Source organism: Phocoena sinus, chromosome 6 (assembly GCF_008692025.1).
Source record: "Phocoena sinus isolate mPhoSin1 chromosome 6, mPhoSin1.pri, whole genome shotgun sequence".
Lineage (NCBI taxonomy): Eukaryota > Metazoa > Chordata > Mammalia > Artiodactyla > Phocoenidae > Phocoena > Phocoena sinus.
In genome coordinates, this window is record NC_045768.1 from 32,156,743 (window position 1) to 32,174,288 (window position 17,546).

Genomic DNA, 17,546 nt, shown 5'->3' on the forward strand with positions numbered 1-17,546 from the left:
AATTCAGAGTAATGATAGTAAAGATGATCTAGAATCTGAAGTAGAATGGAGGCATGGATCGAGAAAATACAAGAAATGTTTAACAAAGATCTAGAAGAGCTGAAGAACAAACCATCAGAGATGAACAACAAAATAACTGAAATGAAAAATACACTAGAAGGAATCAATAACAGAATAACTGAGGCAGAAGAACGAATAAGTGAGCTGGAAGACAGAATGGTAGAAATAACTGCTGAGGAGAAGAATAAAGAAAAAAGAATGAAAAGAATTGAAGACAATCTCAGAGACCTCTGGGACAGCACTAAACACACCAACATTTGAATTATAGGGGAGCCAGAAGAAGAAGAGAAAAAGAAAGGGTCTGAGAAAATATTCAAAGAGATTATAGTGGAAAATTTCCCTAACATGGGAAAGGAAATGGTCACCCAAGTCCAGGAAGCACAGAGAGCCCCATACAAGATAAATCCAAGGAGAAACACACCAAGACACATATTAAACAAACAAACAAACATTAATTCAAAGAAAAAATATTAAAAGCAGCAAGGGAAAAGCAAAAAATAACATACAAAGGAATTCCCCTAAGGTTACCAGCTGATTTTTCTGCAGGCCAGAAGGGAGTGGCAGGATATTCTTAAAGTGATGAAAGAGAAAAACATACAACCAAGATTACTCTACCCAGCAAGGATCTCATTCAGATTTGATGGAGAAATCAAAAGCTTTACAGAGAAGCAAAAGCTAAGTGAATTCAGCACCACAAACCCAGCTTTACAAATGCTAAAGGAACTTCTCTAGGCAGGAAACACAAGAGAAGAAAAAGACCCACAAAAATAACCCCAAAACAATTAAGAAAGTGGTAATAGGAACATACATTCAATAATAACCTTGAATGTAAATGGACTAAATGCTCCAACCAAAAGACACAGACTGGCTGAATGGATACAAAAACAAGACCCATATATATGCTGTCTACAAGAGACCCGCTTCAGACCTAGGGACACATACAGACTGAAAGTGAAGGGTTGGAAAAAGATATTCTATGCAAATGGAAATCAAAGGAAAGCAGGAGGAGCAATACTTGTATCAGATAAAATAGACTTTAAAATAAAGACTGTTACAAGAGATAAGGAAGGACACTACATAATGATCGAGGGATCAATCCAAGAAGAAGATATAACAATTATAAATATTTATGCACCCAACACAGGAGCACCTACCTCAATACATGAGGCAAACACTAACAACCATAAAAGGGGAAATTCACAGTAACACAATAAGAGAAGGGGAATTCAACACCCCACTTACACCAATGGACAGATCATCCAGACAGAAAATAAATAAGGAAACACAAGCTTTAAATGACACAATAGACCAGATAGATTTAATTGATATTTATAGGGCATTCCACCTGAAAGTGGCAGAATACACTTTCTTCTCAAGTGCACACGGAACATTCTCCAGGACAGACCACATCTTGGGCCACAAATCAAGCCTTGGAAAATTTAAGAAAACTGAAATCGTACCAAGCATCTTTTCTGACCACAATACTATGGATTATAAATTAGTTACAGGAAAAATTAGTTATAGGAAAAAAACTCCACAAATACATGGAGGCTAAACAGTGCACTACTGAATAACCAAGAGATCACTGAAGAAATCAAAGAGGAAATAAAAAAAATACATAGAAACAAATGACAATGAAAACACAACGACCCAAAACCTACGGGACTCAACAAAAGCAGTTCTAAGAAGGAAGTTTACAGCAATTCAATCTCACCTCAAGAAACAAGAAAAATCTCAAATAAACAATCTAAACTCACACCTAAAGCAACTAGAGAAAAAAGAACAAAGAAAACCCAAAGTCAGTAGAAGGAAAGAAATCATAAAGGTCAGAGCAGAAATAAATGAAACAGAAACAAAGTGAACAACAGCAAAGATCAATAAAACTAAAAGTTGGTTCTTCGAGAAGATCAACAAAATTGATAAACCTTTAGCCAGACTCATCAAGAAAAAAAGGGAGAGGACGCAAATCAATAAAATTATAAATGAAAAAGGAGAAATCACAGACAATGCAGAAATACAAAGGATTATGAGAGACTACTACAAACAACTATATGCCAATAAAAATGGACAACCTTGAAGAAATGGACAAATTCTTGAAAAGGTACAATTTTCTAACACTGAACCAGGAAGAATTAGAAAATATAAACAGACCAATCACAAGTAATGAAACTGAAATTAAATCTTCCAACAAACAAAGCCCAGGACCAGATGGCTTCACAGGTGAATTCTATCAAACATTTAGAGAAGAGCTAACACCCATCCTTCTCAAACTCTTCCAAAAAATTGCAGAGGGAGGAACACTCCCAAATTCGTTCTATGAGGTCACCATCACCTTGATACCAAAACCAGACAAAGATATCCCCAAAAAAGAAAATTACAGACCACTATCACTGATGAACACAGATGCAAAAATCCTCAACAAAATACTAGCAAACAGAATCTAACAACACATTAAAAGAATCATACACCATGATCAAATGGGGCTTATCCCAGGAATGCAAGGATTTTTCAATATATGCAAATCAATCAATGTGATACACCATATTAACAAATTAAGGAAAAAGAAACATGTGATCATCTCAATAGATGCAGAAAAAGCTTTTGACAAAACTCAACACTGTTTTATGTTAAAAACTCTCCACAAAATGGGCATAGAGGTAACCTACCTCAACATAATATAGGCCATGTATGACAAACACACAGCAAACACCATTCTCAATCGTGAAAAACTGAAAGCATTTCCACTAAACTCAGGAACAAGACAAGAATGTCACTCTCGCCACACCTATTCAACATAGTTTTCGAAGTCCTAGCCAAGGCACTCAGAGAAGAAAAAGAAATAAAAGGAATACCAATTGGAAAAGAAGAAGTAAAACTGTCACTGTTTGCAGATGACATGATACTATACATAGAAAATCCTAAAGATGCCACCAGAAAACTACCAGAACTAATCAATGAATTTGGTAAGGTTGCAGGATACAAAATTAATGCACAGAAATCTCTTGCATTCCTATACACCAACAATGAAAAATCAGAAAGAGAAATTAAGGAAATAATCCAATTTACCATTGCAATAAAAAAATAAAATACCTAGGAACAAACCTACCTAAGGAGGCAAAAGACCTGTACTCAGAAAACTATAAAACACTGATAAGGGGCTTCCCTGGTGGCGCAGTGGTTGAGAGTCTGCCTGCCGATGCAGGGGACACAGGTTCGTGCCCCAGTCCGGAAAGATCCCACATGCTGCGGAGCGGCTGGGCCCGTGAGCCATGGCTGCTGAGCCTGTGCGTCCAGGGCCTGTGCTCCACAACGGGAGAGGCCACAACAGTGAGAGGTCCGTGTACCGCAAAAAAAAAAACCACAAAAAACACTGATGAAAGAAATCAAAGATGACATAAACAGATGAAGAAATATACCATGTTCTTGTATTGGAAGAATCAATATCATGAAAATGACTATACTACCCAAAGCAATCTACATACTCAATGCAATCCCTATCAAATTACCAATGTCATTCTTGAGAATGCCAAATAGCCAAAGCAATCTTGAGAAAGAAAAACGGATTTGGAGGAATCAGGCTCCCTGACTTCAAACTATACTATGAAGCAGCAATAATCAAGACAGTATGGTACTGGCACAAAAACAGAAATACAGATCAATGGAACATGATAGAAAGCCCAGAGAGAAACTCACACACATATGATCAACTAATCTATGACAAAGGAGGCAAGAACATAAAATGGAGAAAAGACAGCCTCTTCCATAAGTGGTGTTGGGAAAACTGGACAGATACATGTAAAAGAATGAAATTAGAACACTACCTAACACCATACACAAAAATAAACTCAAAATGGATTAAAGACCTAAATATAAGACTGGACACTATAAAACTCTTAGAAGAAAACATAGGAAACACTCTGACAAAAACCACAATAAGATCTTTTTTGACCCACCTCTTAGAGTAATGAAAATAAAAACAAAAATAAACAAATGGGACCTAATGAAACTTCAAAGCTTTTGCACAGCAAAGGAAACCATAAACAAGACGAAAAGACAACCCTCAGAATGGGAGAAAATATTTGCAAACGAAGCAACTGACGAAGGATTAATCTCCAAAATATACAAACAGCTCATGGAGCTCAATATCAAAAAAACAAACAACCCAATTAAAATGGGTTGAATGGGCAGAAGACCTAAACGGACTTTTCACCAAAGAAGATATACAGATGCTCAACATCACTAATTATTAGAGAAACTCAAATCAAAACTACAATGAAGTATCACCTCACAGCAGTCAGAATGGCCATCATCAAAAGATCTACAAACAATAAATGCTGGAGAGGGTGCGGAGAAAAGGAAACCCTTTTGCACTGTTGGTGGGAATGTAAATTGATACAGCCACTATGGAGAACAGTATGGAGGTTCCTTAAAAAACTAAAAATAGAACTACCATATGACCCAGCAATCCCACTACTGGGCATACAACCTAAGAGAACCATAATTCAAAAGGACACATGTGCCCCAGTGTCCACTGTAGCACTATTTACAATAGCCAGAACATGGAAACAACCTAAATGTCCAATGACAGATGAATGGATAAAGAAGATATGGTACACATATACAATGGAATATTACTCAGCCATAAAAAGGAACGAAATTGGGTCATTTGTAGAGATGTGAATGGACCTGGAATCTGTCATACAGAGTGAAGTAAGCCAAAAAAACAAGTATCGTATATTAACGCATATATGTGAAAGCTAGAAAAATGGTATACAGATGAACCTATATGCAAGGCAGGAATAGAGATGCAGACACAGAGAATGGACACATGGACACATGGACACAGGCAGGGAAGGAGAGGGTGGGACGAATTGGGAGATTAGGATTGACATATATACACTACTATGCATAAAGTAGATAGCTAATGGGAACATGCTATAATGCACAGGAAGCTCAGCTTGGTGCTCTGTGACGACCTAGACGTGTGGGATGGTGGGGGGGTGAGGGTGGGTTGGAGGGAGGTCCAAGAGGAAGGGAATATAGGTATACATATAGCTGATTCACTTCATTGTACAGCAGAAACTAACACAACATTGTAAAGCAATTATACTCCAATTAAAAAAAATTTTTCTTCACAAAAATCCTTTGGAATAATTGGAGAAAGGACCACAAAACAAAATGAAGCCTGAGATCACTGATTATTTGAACTGTAATATTCCCCATCACCGCAATCACCAGTACTTGATAAAGCCTATCTCACCCTGGACAGTAGTCCACACCTGTAAAGACATATTTACTGATATCAGGAAGCTTGCTTAAATAATGGCATGGAGGTAAAGCAAAGCACAGACCAGCCCCTCTCCTGGGATCAACAAACAGTTGGCCCTCTTTCTTTTTATACTTTCTTCTTCCCCTATTTTGCTTGATTTGAATCTCAAATTTTGCCCATATCTTCAAATTCTATTCCTTGAGTAAGGAGGACTCAGTGATATAGTTAGACAATTATAGCTAGGCAGCAAATTGGTGTCAGAGTTGTCTATTACTGTCCATAGAATGCCAAACTAGACTCCATTCAGAGCTGAATCTGGTCACCACTTGTCCACTATGACCTTGGCTCTTTATGCTGGGCCAAACAATACATACATAACTTTATCCTGGTACAGCACACCAAGGTCCTAACAACAGTGGCAGCTCAGAAGCCTACACACCACTATCTACCAGCCATCCCTTTTTGCTTCTGATTTGCTTATGTTTGCTTTCATCTCCTAGGCCTCCCAAATCTGACAACCATTAAACTTCCTTTTTAACATTTGGCACCTCATATATGCTCTCAACATCCCTTTAACAATGAGTTAAAACCATTTATGAGGGACACTGTAGCTTTCTTAAACTAGAGTAATGTACAGACTTTTCCCTTTTTAAAGGAAAACAATTCTCGAAATACTCTAATATGTCTATGGATTTTAAGAAACACTGAATTAGGTTTCCTTGTCTGCCTGAAAAAAATAACAGAATCTAGTTACAGGAGCACCTAAGAGTCTGAAAAAATGTGATTTATTAATATTTGTCAAGTAGAATGCAATTTAGGCATTTGAAGTCAAAACTAATGAAGAATTGTTTTTCCCTTGCTGGTAGTTGTACAGTTTAATCAGTGTGCTTGGAAAGCTACAGGTTTAAGAAGCTAATGCCAAAATTCCAGGTATGCTCCTTTATTCTTCACTCTCTAAATTCCAGCCAGCTTTCAAATCCAGCTTTAGTCTTAGATCCCAACCAAGTGAGCTATCTTGGTTCTGAACTCCAAAGATACATAATCTATATGCCTTAATTAACATGCAATCATATACAGAGAAAAGCCCAGAAACAAACACTATGATATACAGGCAGAGTATACTGTCCTACAGTAGGCAATAAACAGAGTAGGTAAGTATGGTGTTGACTTTAGGAGATTTTAGTAATAGAAAAGGGACTATAGGAACCATAGCTCTAAAATGTCTAAAGGTATTAGTGGTGGCAAAGCAGAATACCAAGCAAAGAGGGAATCTAATAAGGGAGGGACAAAAGAAAGAATGCAGTGGGTCAGTGTGGTAGGGAAGGGAGTGGGAAATAATAGAAAATATCTCATGGAGTCTTCCCACCAATTTACAAAGCTAGTGTTGTTAACATCCTCAAGGTCGCATTGGTAATAAATGGAGGAATCTGATCTAATCTATTACAACCCGGTTTTTACGCATTGGGACTAAAACTTGATTATAAAAGCCATAAGGAATAAGACAAAAGGTAGAGACAAAACTGGACTAGTTAGCAGTGGTGATGTGCTGTTGAGCGAATGGAGTTCTTCTAATTCCCCTTGACTAGAAATAGGGTTGGTTCCACAGTTACAGGAATAGAAGAGGACACTTGAGCAATAGGTTGAAGAAAAAAGCAGGGTGCCTAGTAGATATTAATTTATTAACATTTATTGGACCACATGTGGATCTCTCAATGGCTTTGCAAGTACTTTTTTATTGTGGTAAAAAAATATATAAAATTAACAATTTTTAAGTGTACAATTCAGTGGCATTAAGTACATTCACAATGTTGTGTAACTATCTTGACTAAACTATAGGTTCTTTTTTTATACTATTCTCTATTCTTCATTGAGTTTGGCACAGAGTTATGCACATAGAAAGCACTCCATAAATACATGGCTAATTAGCCTAGATACTATCATGACCATGTGATGATAATGAGAGGATGTGGTCACTCTTGTTACGTTCCCAAATCATATGGTGTCTAAATGGAGTTTCTGTTGAGTGCTTGACAATGTGGTCATGAGAACTCACTCACCCTGGGAACAGTAATCAGGGGTTCTCCCTTGAGCTTTTGCCTAATAGCATTCTGTCTCATGTCCTTACACAGACTATTATAAATAGGACATTTGTTTACAGCCATGGCTATACCCAAAGTTTTCCTGCACAAATCTTCCTCAGATTACGGACTAGGAGCTGCTTACATAATGTAATCAGAAATACAACTTGTTAAATGGCCAAAAACCCTTAATTTCCCTTTCATGTGCCTATTCCACTGGAAGAGAAATGTATTCCTTTTGAATGAGAAGAACTTTGTATATGTTTAGTTTGTTTTTTATATCAACTTTGAGGTATAATTTACATACATTGTAACTTATCCGTGTTATCATGTACATATCGATGACTTTTGGCAAATGTAAATATTTATGTAACCATACAGATTTTACAAACTATGTACAGATTTTACAAACTGCATTAGATTGGATTATGAGTTACAATTATTGAATAAATTTTGATTGTAAAAACGATAAATATTTTGGGATTTATATTGTATTATTCCCTTTTATATGCAAATATATTAACACACTATACAGATACCTAATTCAGAAATTTCAAACATTTTGCTGCTTCTGATTTAGAAGCATTTAAAAAAGGAAAATGCTTTTAACAATTTTCTGTACTCAATTTTAGGCATTACATTCCAAGAAAAAAAATCCACAAACTAGAGAACAAGCAGAGTAAGTCGCTAGTACTGAAAAGCTGAGAAATCATGTTCTAGAAAGAACACATTAGAGAATCAAGAGTTCTTAAGAGAAGAAAATATGCTGAGGTGTGGTAGGGTTAGGAAGGATAATGTTGATCTCAAAGAAGTGAAAAACTTTTTGTTTTTTTTCCCTCTCCATTATGGTTTATTATAGGATATTGAACATAGTTCCCTGTGCTATACAGGGAACTATATTCAACAGGACCTTGTTGTTTATCCCTTCTATATATAATAATTTGCATCTGCTAATTCCGAATTCCCAATCCATCCCTCCCTAGCCCCACTTCCGCCTTGGCAACCACAAGTCTGTTCTCTATGTCTGTGAGTCTGTTTCTGTTTCGTAAATAAGTTCATTTGTGTCATATTTTAGATTCCACATGTAAGTGATATCATATGGTATCTTTCTCTTTCTGACTTACTTCACTTAGTATGATAATCTCTAGGTTCATTCATGTTGCTGCAAATGGCATTATTTCATTCTTTTTTATGGCTGAGTAGTATAGAGAAAACCGTAATGACGCCATAAAAAAACTACTAGAAATGATAAATGAATTCACCAAGGTAGCAGGATACAAGATTAGCATACAGAAATCTGTTGCATTTCTTTACACTAACAATGAAATATCAGAAAGAGAAAGTAAAAAAACAATCCCTTTTAAAATCACATCAAAAAACCCCCAAAACTTAGGAATAAACCTGACCAAGGAGGTGAAAGAATTGTAAGCTGAGAACTATAAAACACTGATAAAGGAAACTGAAGATGATGCAAAGAAATGTAAAGATATCCCATGTTCTTCAATTGGAGAAATTCATATTGTTAAAATGGCCATATACTCAAGGCAATCTACAGATTTAATACTATCCTTATCAAATTACCCATGACATTTTTCACAGACCTACAACGAATAATCCTGAAATTTATATGGAATCATAAAAGACCCAGAATTGCCAAAGCAATCCTGAAGAAAAAGAACAAAGCAGAAGGCATAACCTTCCCAGACTTCAGACAATACTACAAAGCTACAGTAATCAAAACAGTGTGGTACTGGCACACACAAAAAAAGACATATGGCTCAATGCAACAGAAAAGAGAGCCCCGAAATAAACCCACACACTTACAGTCAAATCTTCGACAAAGGAGGCAAGAATATACAATGGGAAAAAGACAGTTTCTTCAGCAAGTGGTGCTGGGAAAGTTGGGCAGCTGCATGTAAACCAATGAAGTTAGAACACATCCTCTCACCATACACAAAAATAAACTCAAAATGGCTTAAAGACTTAAATGCAAGACTGACCCCTGAAAACTCCTAGAAGAGAACACAGACAAAATATTCTCTGACATAAATTGTGGCTAAGTTTTCTTTCTAGGTCAGTATCCTAAGGCAACTGAAATAAAAGCAAAAATAAACAAACAAGACCCAATCAAACTTATAAGCTTTTGCACAGCAAAGGAAACCATAAATAAAAATGAAAATACAACCTATGGATTGGGAGAAAATATTTGCAAACAATGCAACAAGGGATTAATTTCCAAAATATAAAACAGCTCATACAACTCAATAACAAAAAAACAAACAATCCAATCCAAAAATGGGCAGATGACCTAAACACATTTCTCCAAAGAAGACATGCAGATGGCCAATAGGCACAAGAAAAGATGCTCAATATCGCTATTAGAGAAATGCAAATCAAAACTACAATGGGGTACCACCTAACACCGGTCAGAATGACCATTATTAAAAGGTCTACAAATATCAAATACTGTAGAGGGTGTAGAAAAGGGAACCCTCCTATACTGCTGGTGGGAATGTAAATTGGTACAGCCACTCTAGAAAACAGCATGGAAGTTCCTCAAAAAACTGAAAACAGTTGCCATATGGTCCAGCAATCCCACACCTCTGCATATATCTGAAGAAAACTGTAATGTGAAAAGACACATTCGCCCCAATGTTCATAGCAGCACTATTTACAATAGCCAAGACATGGAAGCAACCTAAATGCCCATCGACATAATATGTCATCTGCATACACTGACAATTTTACCTCTTCTCTTCCAATTTGGATATGTTTTATTTTTGTCTTGTCTGATTCCTGTGGCTGGGCCTTCCAATGCTATGTTGATTAGAAGTGGTGAGAGTGGGCATCCTTGTCTTATTCCAGATTTTAGTGGGAAGGCTTTCAGCTTTTCACCGCTGAGTATTATGTTGGCTGTGGTGAAAAACTTTTATATGGTAAAAAGACCAAACTTTTTCAGGATATGGCTCCAGAGGGCAAAAGTACTAGAGGGAAGTTATTAAGGGTAGAGTTTACTTTACATAAGAAAAAACTTCTAAGAGTTAGAGACTCCAGATGGAATGGTTGTATCCCTGCACTGATCATCTATTTGAGAAGTTGGTGCAAGAGTAGAAGGATTAGATTAGTAGGCCTCCTAAGTCCTTTCCAAAAGGACAATTCTGAGATTGTATGATCTAGGAACTTCTTCTAATTTAAAGCCAGATGTCAGGGAAACCATAACTCAAAGATGTACAACCCCTAAATCATGGTTTGATCAAGAACAATGAACTAAACCCAGACAGAAGCATATGCAGAAACAGACTTGCACCTGTATATACATACGTATACACACACACACACACACACACACACACACACACACACACACACACACCTTCCCACAATTCCTGGGAAGGAAAAATAAGAATAACTTATAAAAATAATGACAAAATCTGTTCTATCTTTCCCACCAAATCTACTTTATGTTCCCTAGTCTATGTTAATAGTATCACTGGCAACCTGGTTACGCAGAATAAAGCCTTAATGTTTATTTTCTTTGACTCTTCCATCTTCCTCCAATTCCTACTAAGTCTACCCCAGAAATACCTCTCAGCTATCTTTTATCTTTATACTTGTATTGCCATGCTCTCAGTTAAACTCCTGCAATTGATTCCTAAGGTCCTTCCACCTATAATCTCCTCTTCCCTAGGGCTATTATTCACACTGCTAACAGTGATCTTTCTGAAGCACAGGCTATCACATCACTCTAATCTGCTCAAAAATCTACTGGCTCCTTGATACCTACAAAGTAAAGTTCAAATTCTTTGGTATGGCCTTCAATGGCATCTCAATCTCCTTGCTTAGTTTGCCCATGGTATCTTATGCTTTGGTTACACTGTAGTTCTTGTCATTCCTGAAAGGCTATACCCTTCTTTACTCCATGTTTTTGTTTAGATGTCTTCAAATGCACCCCCTCATTCCCTCCTGTGGAAATTTTACTCATTTTCCAAGGCTCAAGCAAATGCTACCTATCTTGTGACACTATCCTTAATGCTTCTATGTCACAACCCCTGGCTCCCTCCCTTGGAATTAAACAATTCTCCTTGGAGCCAATAATACTTCTTTTCACACCTTATTTTTGCATTTAGCAATAATGCTTGAAATTTCAGTTTTGGGTGAGTCCAACCTTATGGCCACCCACTGTAAATCCTTAAAGGCAGACAGCAGGCTTCATTTATTTCTATATCCAACCTTGTCAGAACCCCAATACCAAGTACCTTTTGTGTAAAAAGTGCTTAATAAAAATTTTTTTTAATTGAACTGGGATTTGAGGACAGTTAGACTTCTGTCCATGGCTCAATACCAGTCTTAAAAATTGTAAATTCAGGACTTCCCTGGTGGCACAGTGGTTAAGAATCTGCCAATGCAGGGGACATGGGTTCGAGCCCTGGTCCGGGAAGATCCCACATGCTGCAGAGCAACTAAGCCCATGCACCATAACTACTGAGCCCACGTGCCACAACTGCCGAAGCCCGTGTGCCTAGAGCCCGTGGTCTGCAACAAGAGAAGCCACTGCAATGAGAAGCTTGCGCACTGCAATGAAGAGTAGCCCCCGGTTGCTGCAACTAGAGAAAGCCCGCGCGCAGCAACGAAGACCCAACACAGACAAAAATTAAAAATTAATTTTTAAAAAAAGAATAAAGAGCCTTAATTTTTAAAAAATTGTAAATTGTATTAAAATTCTGATCAGAAGCCTAGTGATTGATAAAAGTCTCTTATCCTATTAATCTAACATCTCTGAGCCAAAAACAGTTATATACTTACATTCACTAGGAGAGAGAAATCAGTGACCAGTTGGCTAAGTTCAATTAAGTCCTTAAAAAGAAAGAGAAAGAGGAAGTTACTTACTTTCATGCCTCACAGCTACCAAAAGGAAAATCATTTTTAACATACCGCTTCTAAGGTTTCCCATGATTCTGCAGCATTTTGATCTCGAGGAATTTCAGGCAACACATATATCTGAGTCATACTCTGAGGATCAGCTTCATCTTCAGTAGTGTGAAATGTTCCTGGATGAACATAGCCTCATGTTTAGAGTTTATCTGCTTTGTTAGAAAGACGGTAGAATGAATCAATTCCATAAAACAACTACCATGTGAAATGCTAACTAACAGAATTTAGGCTAAAAGTAAATTGATTATATATCTATAGGCAAGTTAGTTAACAAGTATTTTTTCTTTAATTATTCTACAAAGTCATCTAAAAAAATTGCTACAAATACAACTTACCCAATCTGAATAACTAGGGCTAGATGTGGAAGTAGCACAAAGTAGAACTATTCTATTTGGCCAATGTTCTATGAAGAGATACCCAGTAGATATGTTTAACACTTTTCATTGCTAAATCATTAACATTTCTTTGGCTATTTTAGTAATAAACATCAGATTCACAAGATTTTAAAAGTAGGGAAGTGATGTATTTTTAGCAATGAAAATCAGTCATTTTTGGTAACAATAAATTTGTCATCAAACTAACATCTCTTACCATATGTATCTTTTTGTACATATTGCCATCCTTCTCCTCAGAGTAATTTTTCTGGCCCATGCCTCCACTGCTTCTATGTCATTTCTGGATTTTAAAAAGTCATCAACCCATTAAGGCTTTCCTCATTAAACACTGCTATAAAGATGAATTAATTTATACTCCAAACTCCACTTTCAAGTCTTTCTTATTTCCTTCTATTGGTTTTACCAATCCATTCATTAAACTGATATTTATAAAATGCCTACTATATGCCAATCAGTGTGCTAAGGTAAATCACAAAACAGTTCCAAGTCATAGTGGTTAGGGGTATGGGCCTAGTCAGAACGATCTGGGTTAGAATCCTAGTTTGGCTATTTACTAGCTCTTTGACTTGGGAAGGTATTTCACCTCTTTGACTGATTTTCCTCATTTGTAAAATGAGGTGGTATTTATTTTGCACTGTGGCTGGCTTATCTATTAAGAACAAGTGGTTAATAGTTACTATTACTGTCACTGCTACTGCCACTATTGTTGCTGGAACTTACTATATAATGTGTGATATAGACATGTTAACAGGCAAGTTCACTATAGTCTGATAAGAACTATGATATGGGTAAGCATGGAATGCTATGTGAGCACCAAAGAAAGGTATTTAACCTAGACTTGTGGAGGAAGAGTGGTCTGAGAAGGTTCTGAAGCTGAAGCCTGAGGATGAACAGAAATTATATAGCTGAACTGGGACAAGGGTAGAGGGCGAAGGAGAAAGTATTCAGGCCAGGGAGAATAATATTTGCATAAGTTTGGGAACTGAAAGGAGTCAGTATAACTGAAGCATAGACTATGACAAGAGAAAGCAAAGGTTGAGGCTGGAAATCTAAGATGACATCATTTATGGCATTATAAACTATATTAAAGAGTTTTGTCTTTCTCTTAAGATCAATATGGAACTTTTAAAAGGAGTGGGAGACTATTGGGAAGCTGAGGGTGCCATAATCAGATTTCAGATTTAGAAAGGTAACCACAGCTGTAGTGTGAACAACAGATTAAGGATGGAGTTCAAAGGTGAAAACTTAAAGAGTGAAAAACCAGTTGGGAGGCTTTTCAATGTGTCTGGTGCAAAATGATGATGGTGTGCTCTAGGATAGTGGCAGTGGAAATGGAAAGAAGAGATCTGAAGGTCTACTTCCCTTTGTCTTCCTTACTGCAAGCTCAAAACACCTACCACTTTAATATTTTCTGAGCACCCATTATGTATTGTGTTGAGTACCAGGGATAAAAAAAGTGAATACAAAGTATCTGCTCTCAAGGAACTTATATTCTAGCAGAGAAGACATACAAAGAGACAATCCTAAAACAATAAGAGAGTGCACTGATATCTAGCTAAATATAGATACATATAGTATTTATGGGAGTTTCAAGCTGGGGGTGGCATCTGACCTAGTTTGGTGTGGTGTGCACCAAACTAAAAAAGGTGATCTTTTCTACTAGCCTAAGAAGATAGGAATATAAATTCTAGGTGGAGAGACCAGCATGAAAAAGGTCCTCAAAAAAAAAACCAACAACCAATATAGCTTAATATAAAATCAGCAGTCTGGTCTTGCCAAAGCATAAGTAAAAGACATACAATAGAAAAGTGGGATTTTATAAAACTGCATTACTATTTTACTTTCAAAATTTGAGAATGTTTTACCTCTTGAGGAAAAAAACCCATCTGAATTGTTTAGGAAGGGCACAGTCAGTTGATTAAAAGTTAATTTGTAGGCTTATTAGAATTGACAGTGTTCTTTTAATTTTGAATCTTCACTGAAATGAGTACATTTCCCTACCTTAAAGGAAGAGCAAAAACTTCAAATACAAAATATGTTTTATATTACAACATATAGCAAATATCCAACATTTTAAAAGCTCTGATTTTTACAAATGCTTAAAAGAGTTATTTACCCTGTCTTAAGTTATCACATAAAAATACTTCTCAAAGTAATTAATTACTCTAAGATCTTTCTTCTACTTAATATTGCTTTTGTAATAAGAGCTCCCAACTTATTGAATAGGATGATGAATAATGATAACTGTTATCATTAACAGATCAAATGTAAAGCAGAACTTTATAAACATAACACCAAAGATTTTTTTTAAGCCATAATCTTCATTCTGTTAGAGAAGATTCCAATGAAATATGCCAGGATGTATAACAAAATAATTATTATTATCTTGATTATGTAAATTCTTGACCTAAAAAATGAAGGGATGGGAAATGTTTGACATTTGAAGCAAACACAAAAGATTTCCCTCAGTGAAAAAATAAAAAATGTTTAAGTCATTTATGTTTCACTTGAAACCAAACTGCGTATGCATCTTAGTTCAAATGGAGTCTTAGAACAAAGAAATCTGTTCTCTTCCATGGAAAATCCTGCTGTAAACTTACAACTCGGAACATCACTAATCAATTCGAGGCGTGACTAACAATTGAGAAAGGAATCTTTTAATTTCTACAACTTCCGTAATTCATTTATTCCAGCTTGTATTAAAAATCACTATATCTCAGTGATCATCCATTGACTTTGAACTTTTACAAGTTGCTACAGACATGATGAGGCAAAACACAGAGATAGATTATAGCTGCAGGAAAGATGGCTAAGGAGTTCTTATCCTGTCCACAGAAGTCAAAATTGCTATTGTTTTATAGGACATAACAATCTCAGTTCCATCCACTTGCAAACAACTGCAAGCGTAAAGGGCACGTGGACTATACATATCACTCACCAGTGTTTTTCAAATTCTATTTATAAAACATTATTGACTATAAACGCAAATAAACATTAAGATATTTTTAATTCATGTGAAAAATAAGCTTAATAACATGGACATAAGACTCCTCCTTTCTCTCTATGTGTCTAAACATATTCTCTCTCTGCCCCCCCACCTTTCTCCATACATCACGAAGGGCAATGATTCCAGTAAGAATTACAACACATATTTAAGGAATTTCTACTAAATTTTACTACATTAGAAAAAGTTCCATTATAAATCTAAGTTAATTCAAAAGCATTTCCTGAATTCTTTCATGTTCTAACAGCTTTAACATAGTGACATTATTTTACTGATCATCTACATAAACCTACCCATTGAAATAAGATGACTTCTAAGTCATGGCTTAACTAAGCTGCAGAGGAGAATTTTTAAGAATATTAAAACCAATACAAAACACACCTTCTGAATAATATACAAAAGCATCTACATGATTTACAAAACTGTTCAATACAAGTGTATATATATATACCTGTGATAATATCTAATATTTCATTAAATTCAATATGCTGGTCTGAAGTTCCCAGCAGTTTTAAGGTTGGATTCTTTCCTTTTGTGAATATTTGTTTAAAATGTAATAAGATTCTGTTTCTATTGCACTGATGAAGTGTGTGTGCTGGATGGGGAGTAAGAAAGAAAGATAGAGAGAAGCACTGGTTTGCTCTGTATGCCTTGATACACCTTTCTAAATACAAAACAAATGTGTAGGCTCATCACTTCTCTTGGTGGGAGGCAATATGCTAAAAATGAACTAGACACACAGGAGAGAAAGAAGGGAGTTTCTCAGATCAGGCAAGATGGGCAGAGAAGATTTGCTTTAGGAACTCTCAGAAACTGGACAAAAGAAACAGCAAAATCATCACAGCTTCCCCCTAAACTTAATAAGCTTCTTTCATTCTCCAGAGAACATAAAACATTCTATTCTACTTGTTATTTCTATCTGTAAATGAAAAACTATTTTTGTATTTTGATCTCAGTCATGGAAATGTGGCAACATTGCTCCTGAATCTTGATGTTTCCAACCAATTTATTTATAATCAGATTGAATTTTTAAAGGAAAAAGAATTTTAAGGCACTTAATTTCTGTGCAAATCAAACATATATTTTCTGTATAGGCTGTCATTACTATTATGAGTACCTAAAGCAAAAATAAGAAAAAAACAGAGAGCACAGTATAAAAACATGTAGAATGACAGAAAAGAGTCTACAGCTAGAAGAAGACCACACATGGAGCAAACCCAGTTCTTACCCCACTATTAAAGTCTTATGTATTAGTTGCTCTCTTTTCATTATTCTTCTTTCCCACCCTCTCAATTACTTGTTAATAATATTTATGGATTTAACACAACCTAGCAGAAACTTCACATTTGGTGAAATACTCAGGCATTGGGTGAGACAGTTAATTTTAACTGCTAATGTTGGCAATGGATTCAAAGTCAAAGCACAATCTGACCAGCAGACAGTTCAGAATTTGAAACTATACACACTGTTTTAGGTATAATTTAGGTATCTGATTTTATAAATAGAATGACTGTTTCAATTAAATCAGCACTAGATGCAGAGAGTTAATTTTGTAGTTTCTCTCAGTGGCAAGTGATTAGTTCTTTAGCTAATTTGGTATTCCATGAATTGAGAAGTTTGAGAACCAACAGAGTTGGAAAACAAATTTCACCTATTTCTTCTCCCTTATCCTCTGGCTCTGCCCCAATCTTCTTCACTTCCTCCGTACACATGCTTCCTCAAATTTTGCCAACATTTTTTTTTTTAACACCAGTCAGCTCCCTACAGAGAAAGTTAATTGCCAGCAAACTGGGTAAACTACCTTTTTC

General features: G+C 36.0%; 1 protein-coding gene across 4 annotated transcripts in view; it reads right to left on the reverse strand.

The window, feature by feature from the left end:
- The window catches only part of STX17 (syntaxin 17), a 102,798-nt gene that overhangs the window by 12,128 nt on the left and 73,124 nt on the right, over window positions 1–17,546 (reverse strand). For all 4 annotated transcript variants that reach the window (XM_032636220.1, XM_032636223.1, XM_032636222.1 and 1 more), the window contains exons 5-6: window positions 12,340–12,455; window positions 12,211–12,261 (exon numbers count right to left, since the gene is read on the reverse strand). In XM_032636220.1, the coding sequence (XP_032492111.1) occupies window positions 12,211–12,261; window positions 12,340–12,455 (167 nt within the window). The remainder of the gene's footprint in view (window positions 1–12,210; window positions 12,262–12,339; window positions 12,456–17,546) is intronic.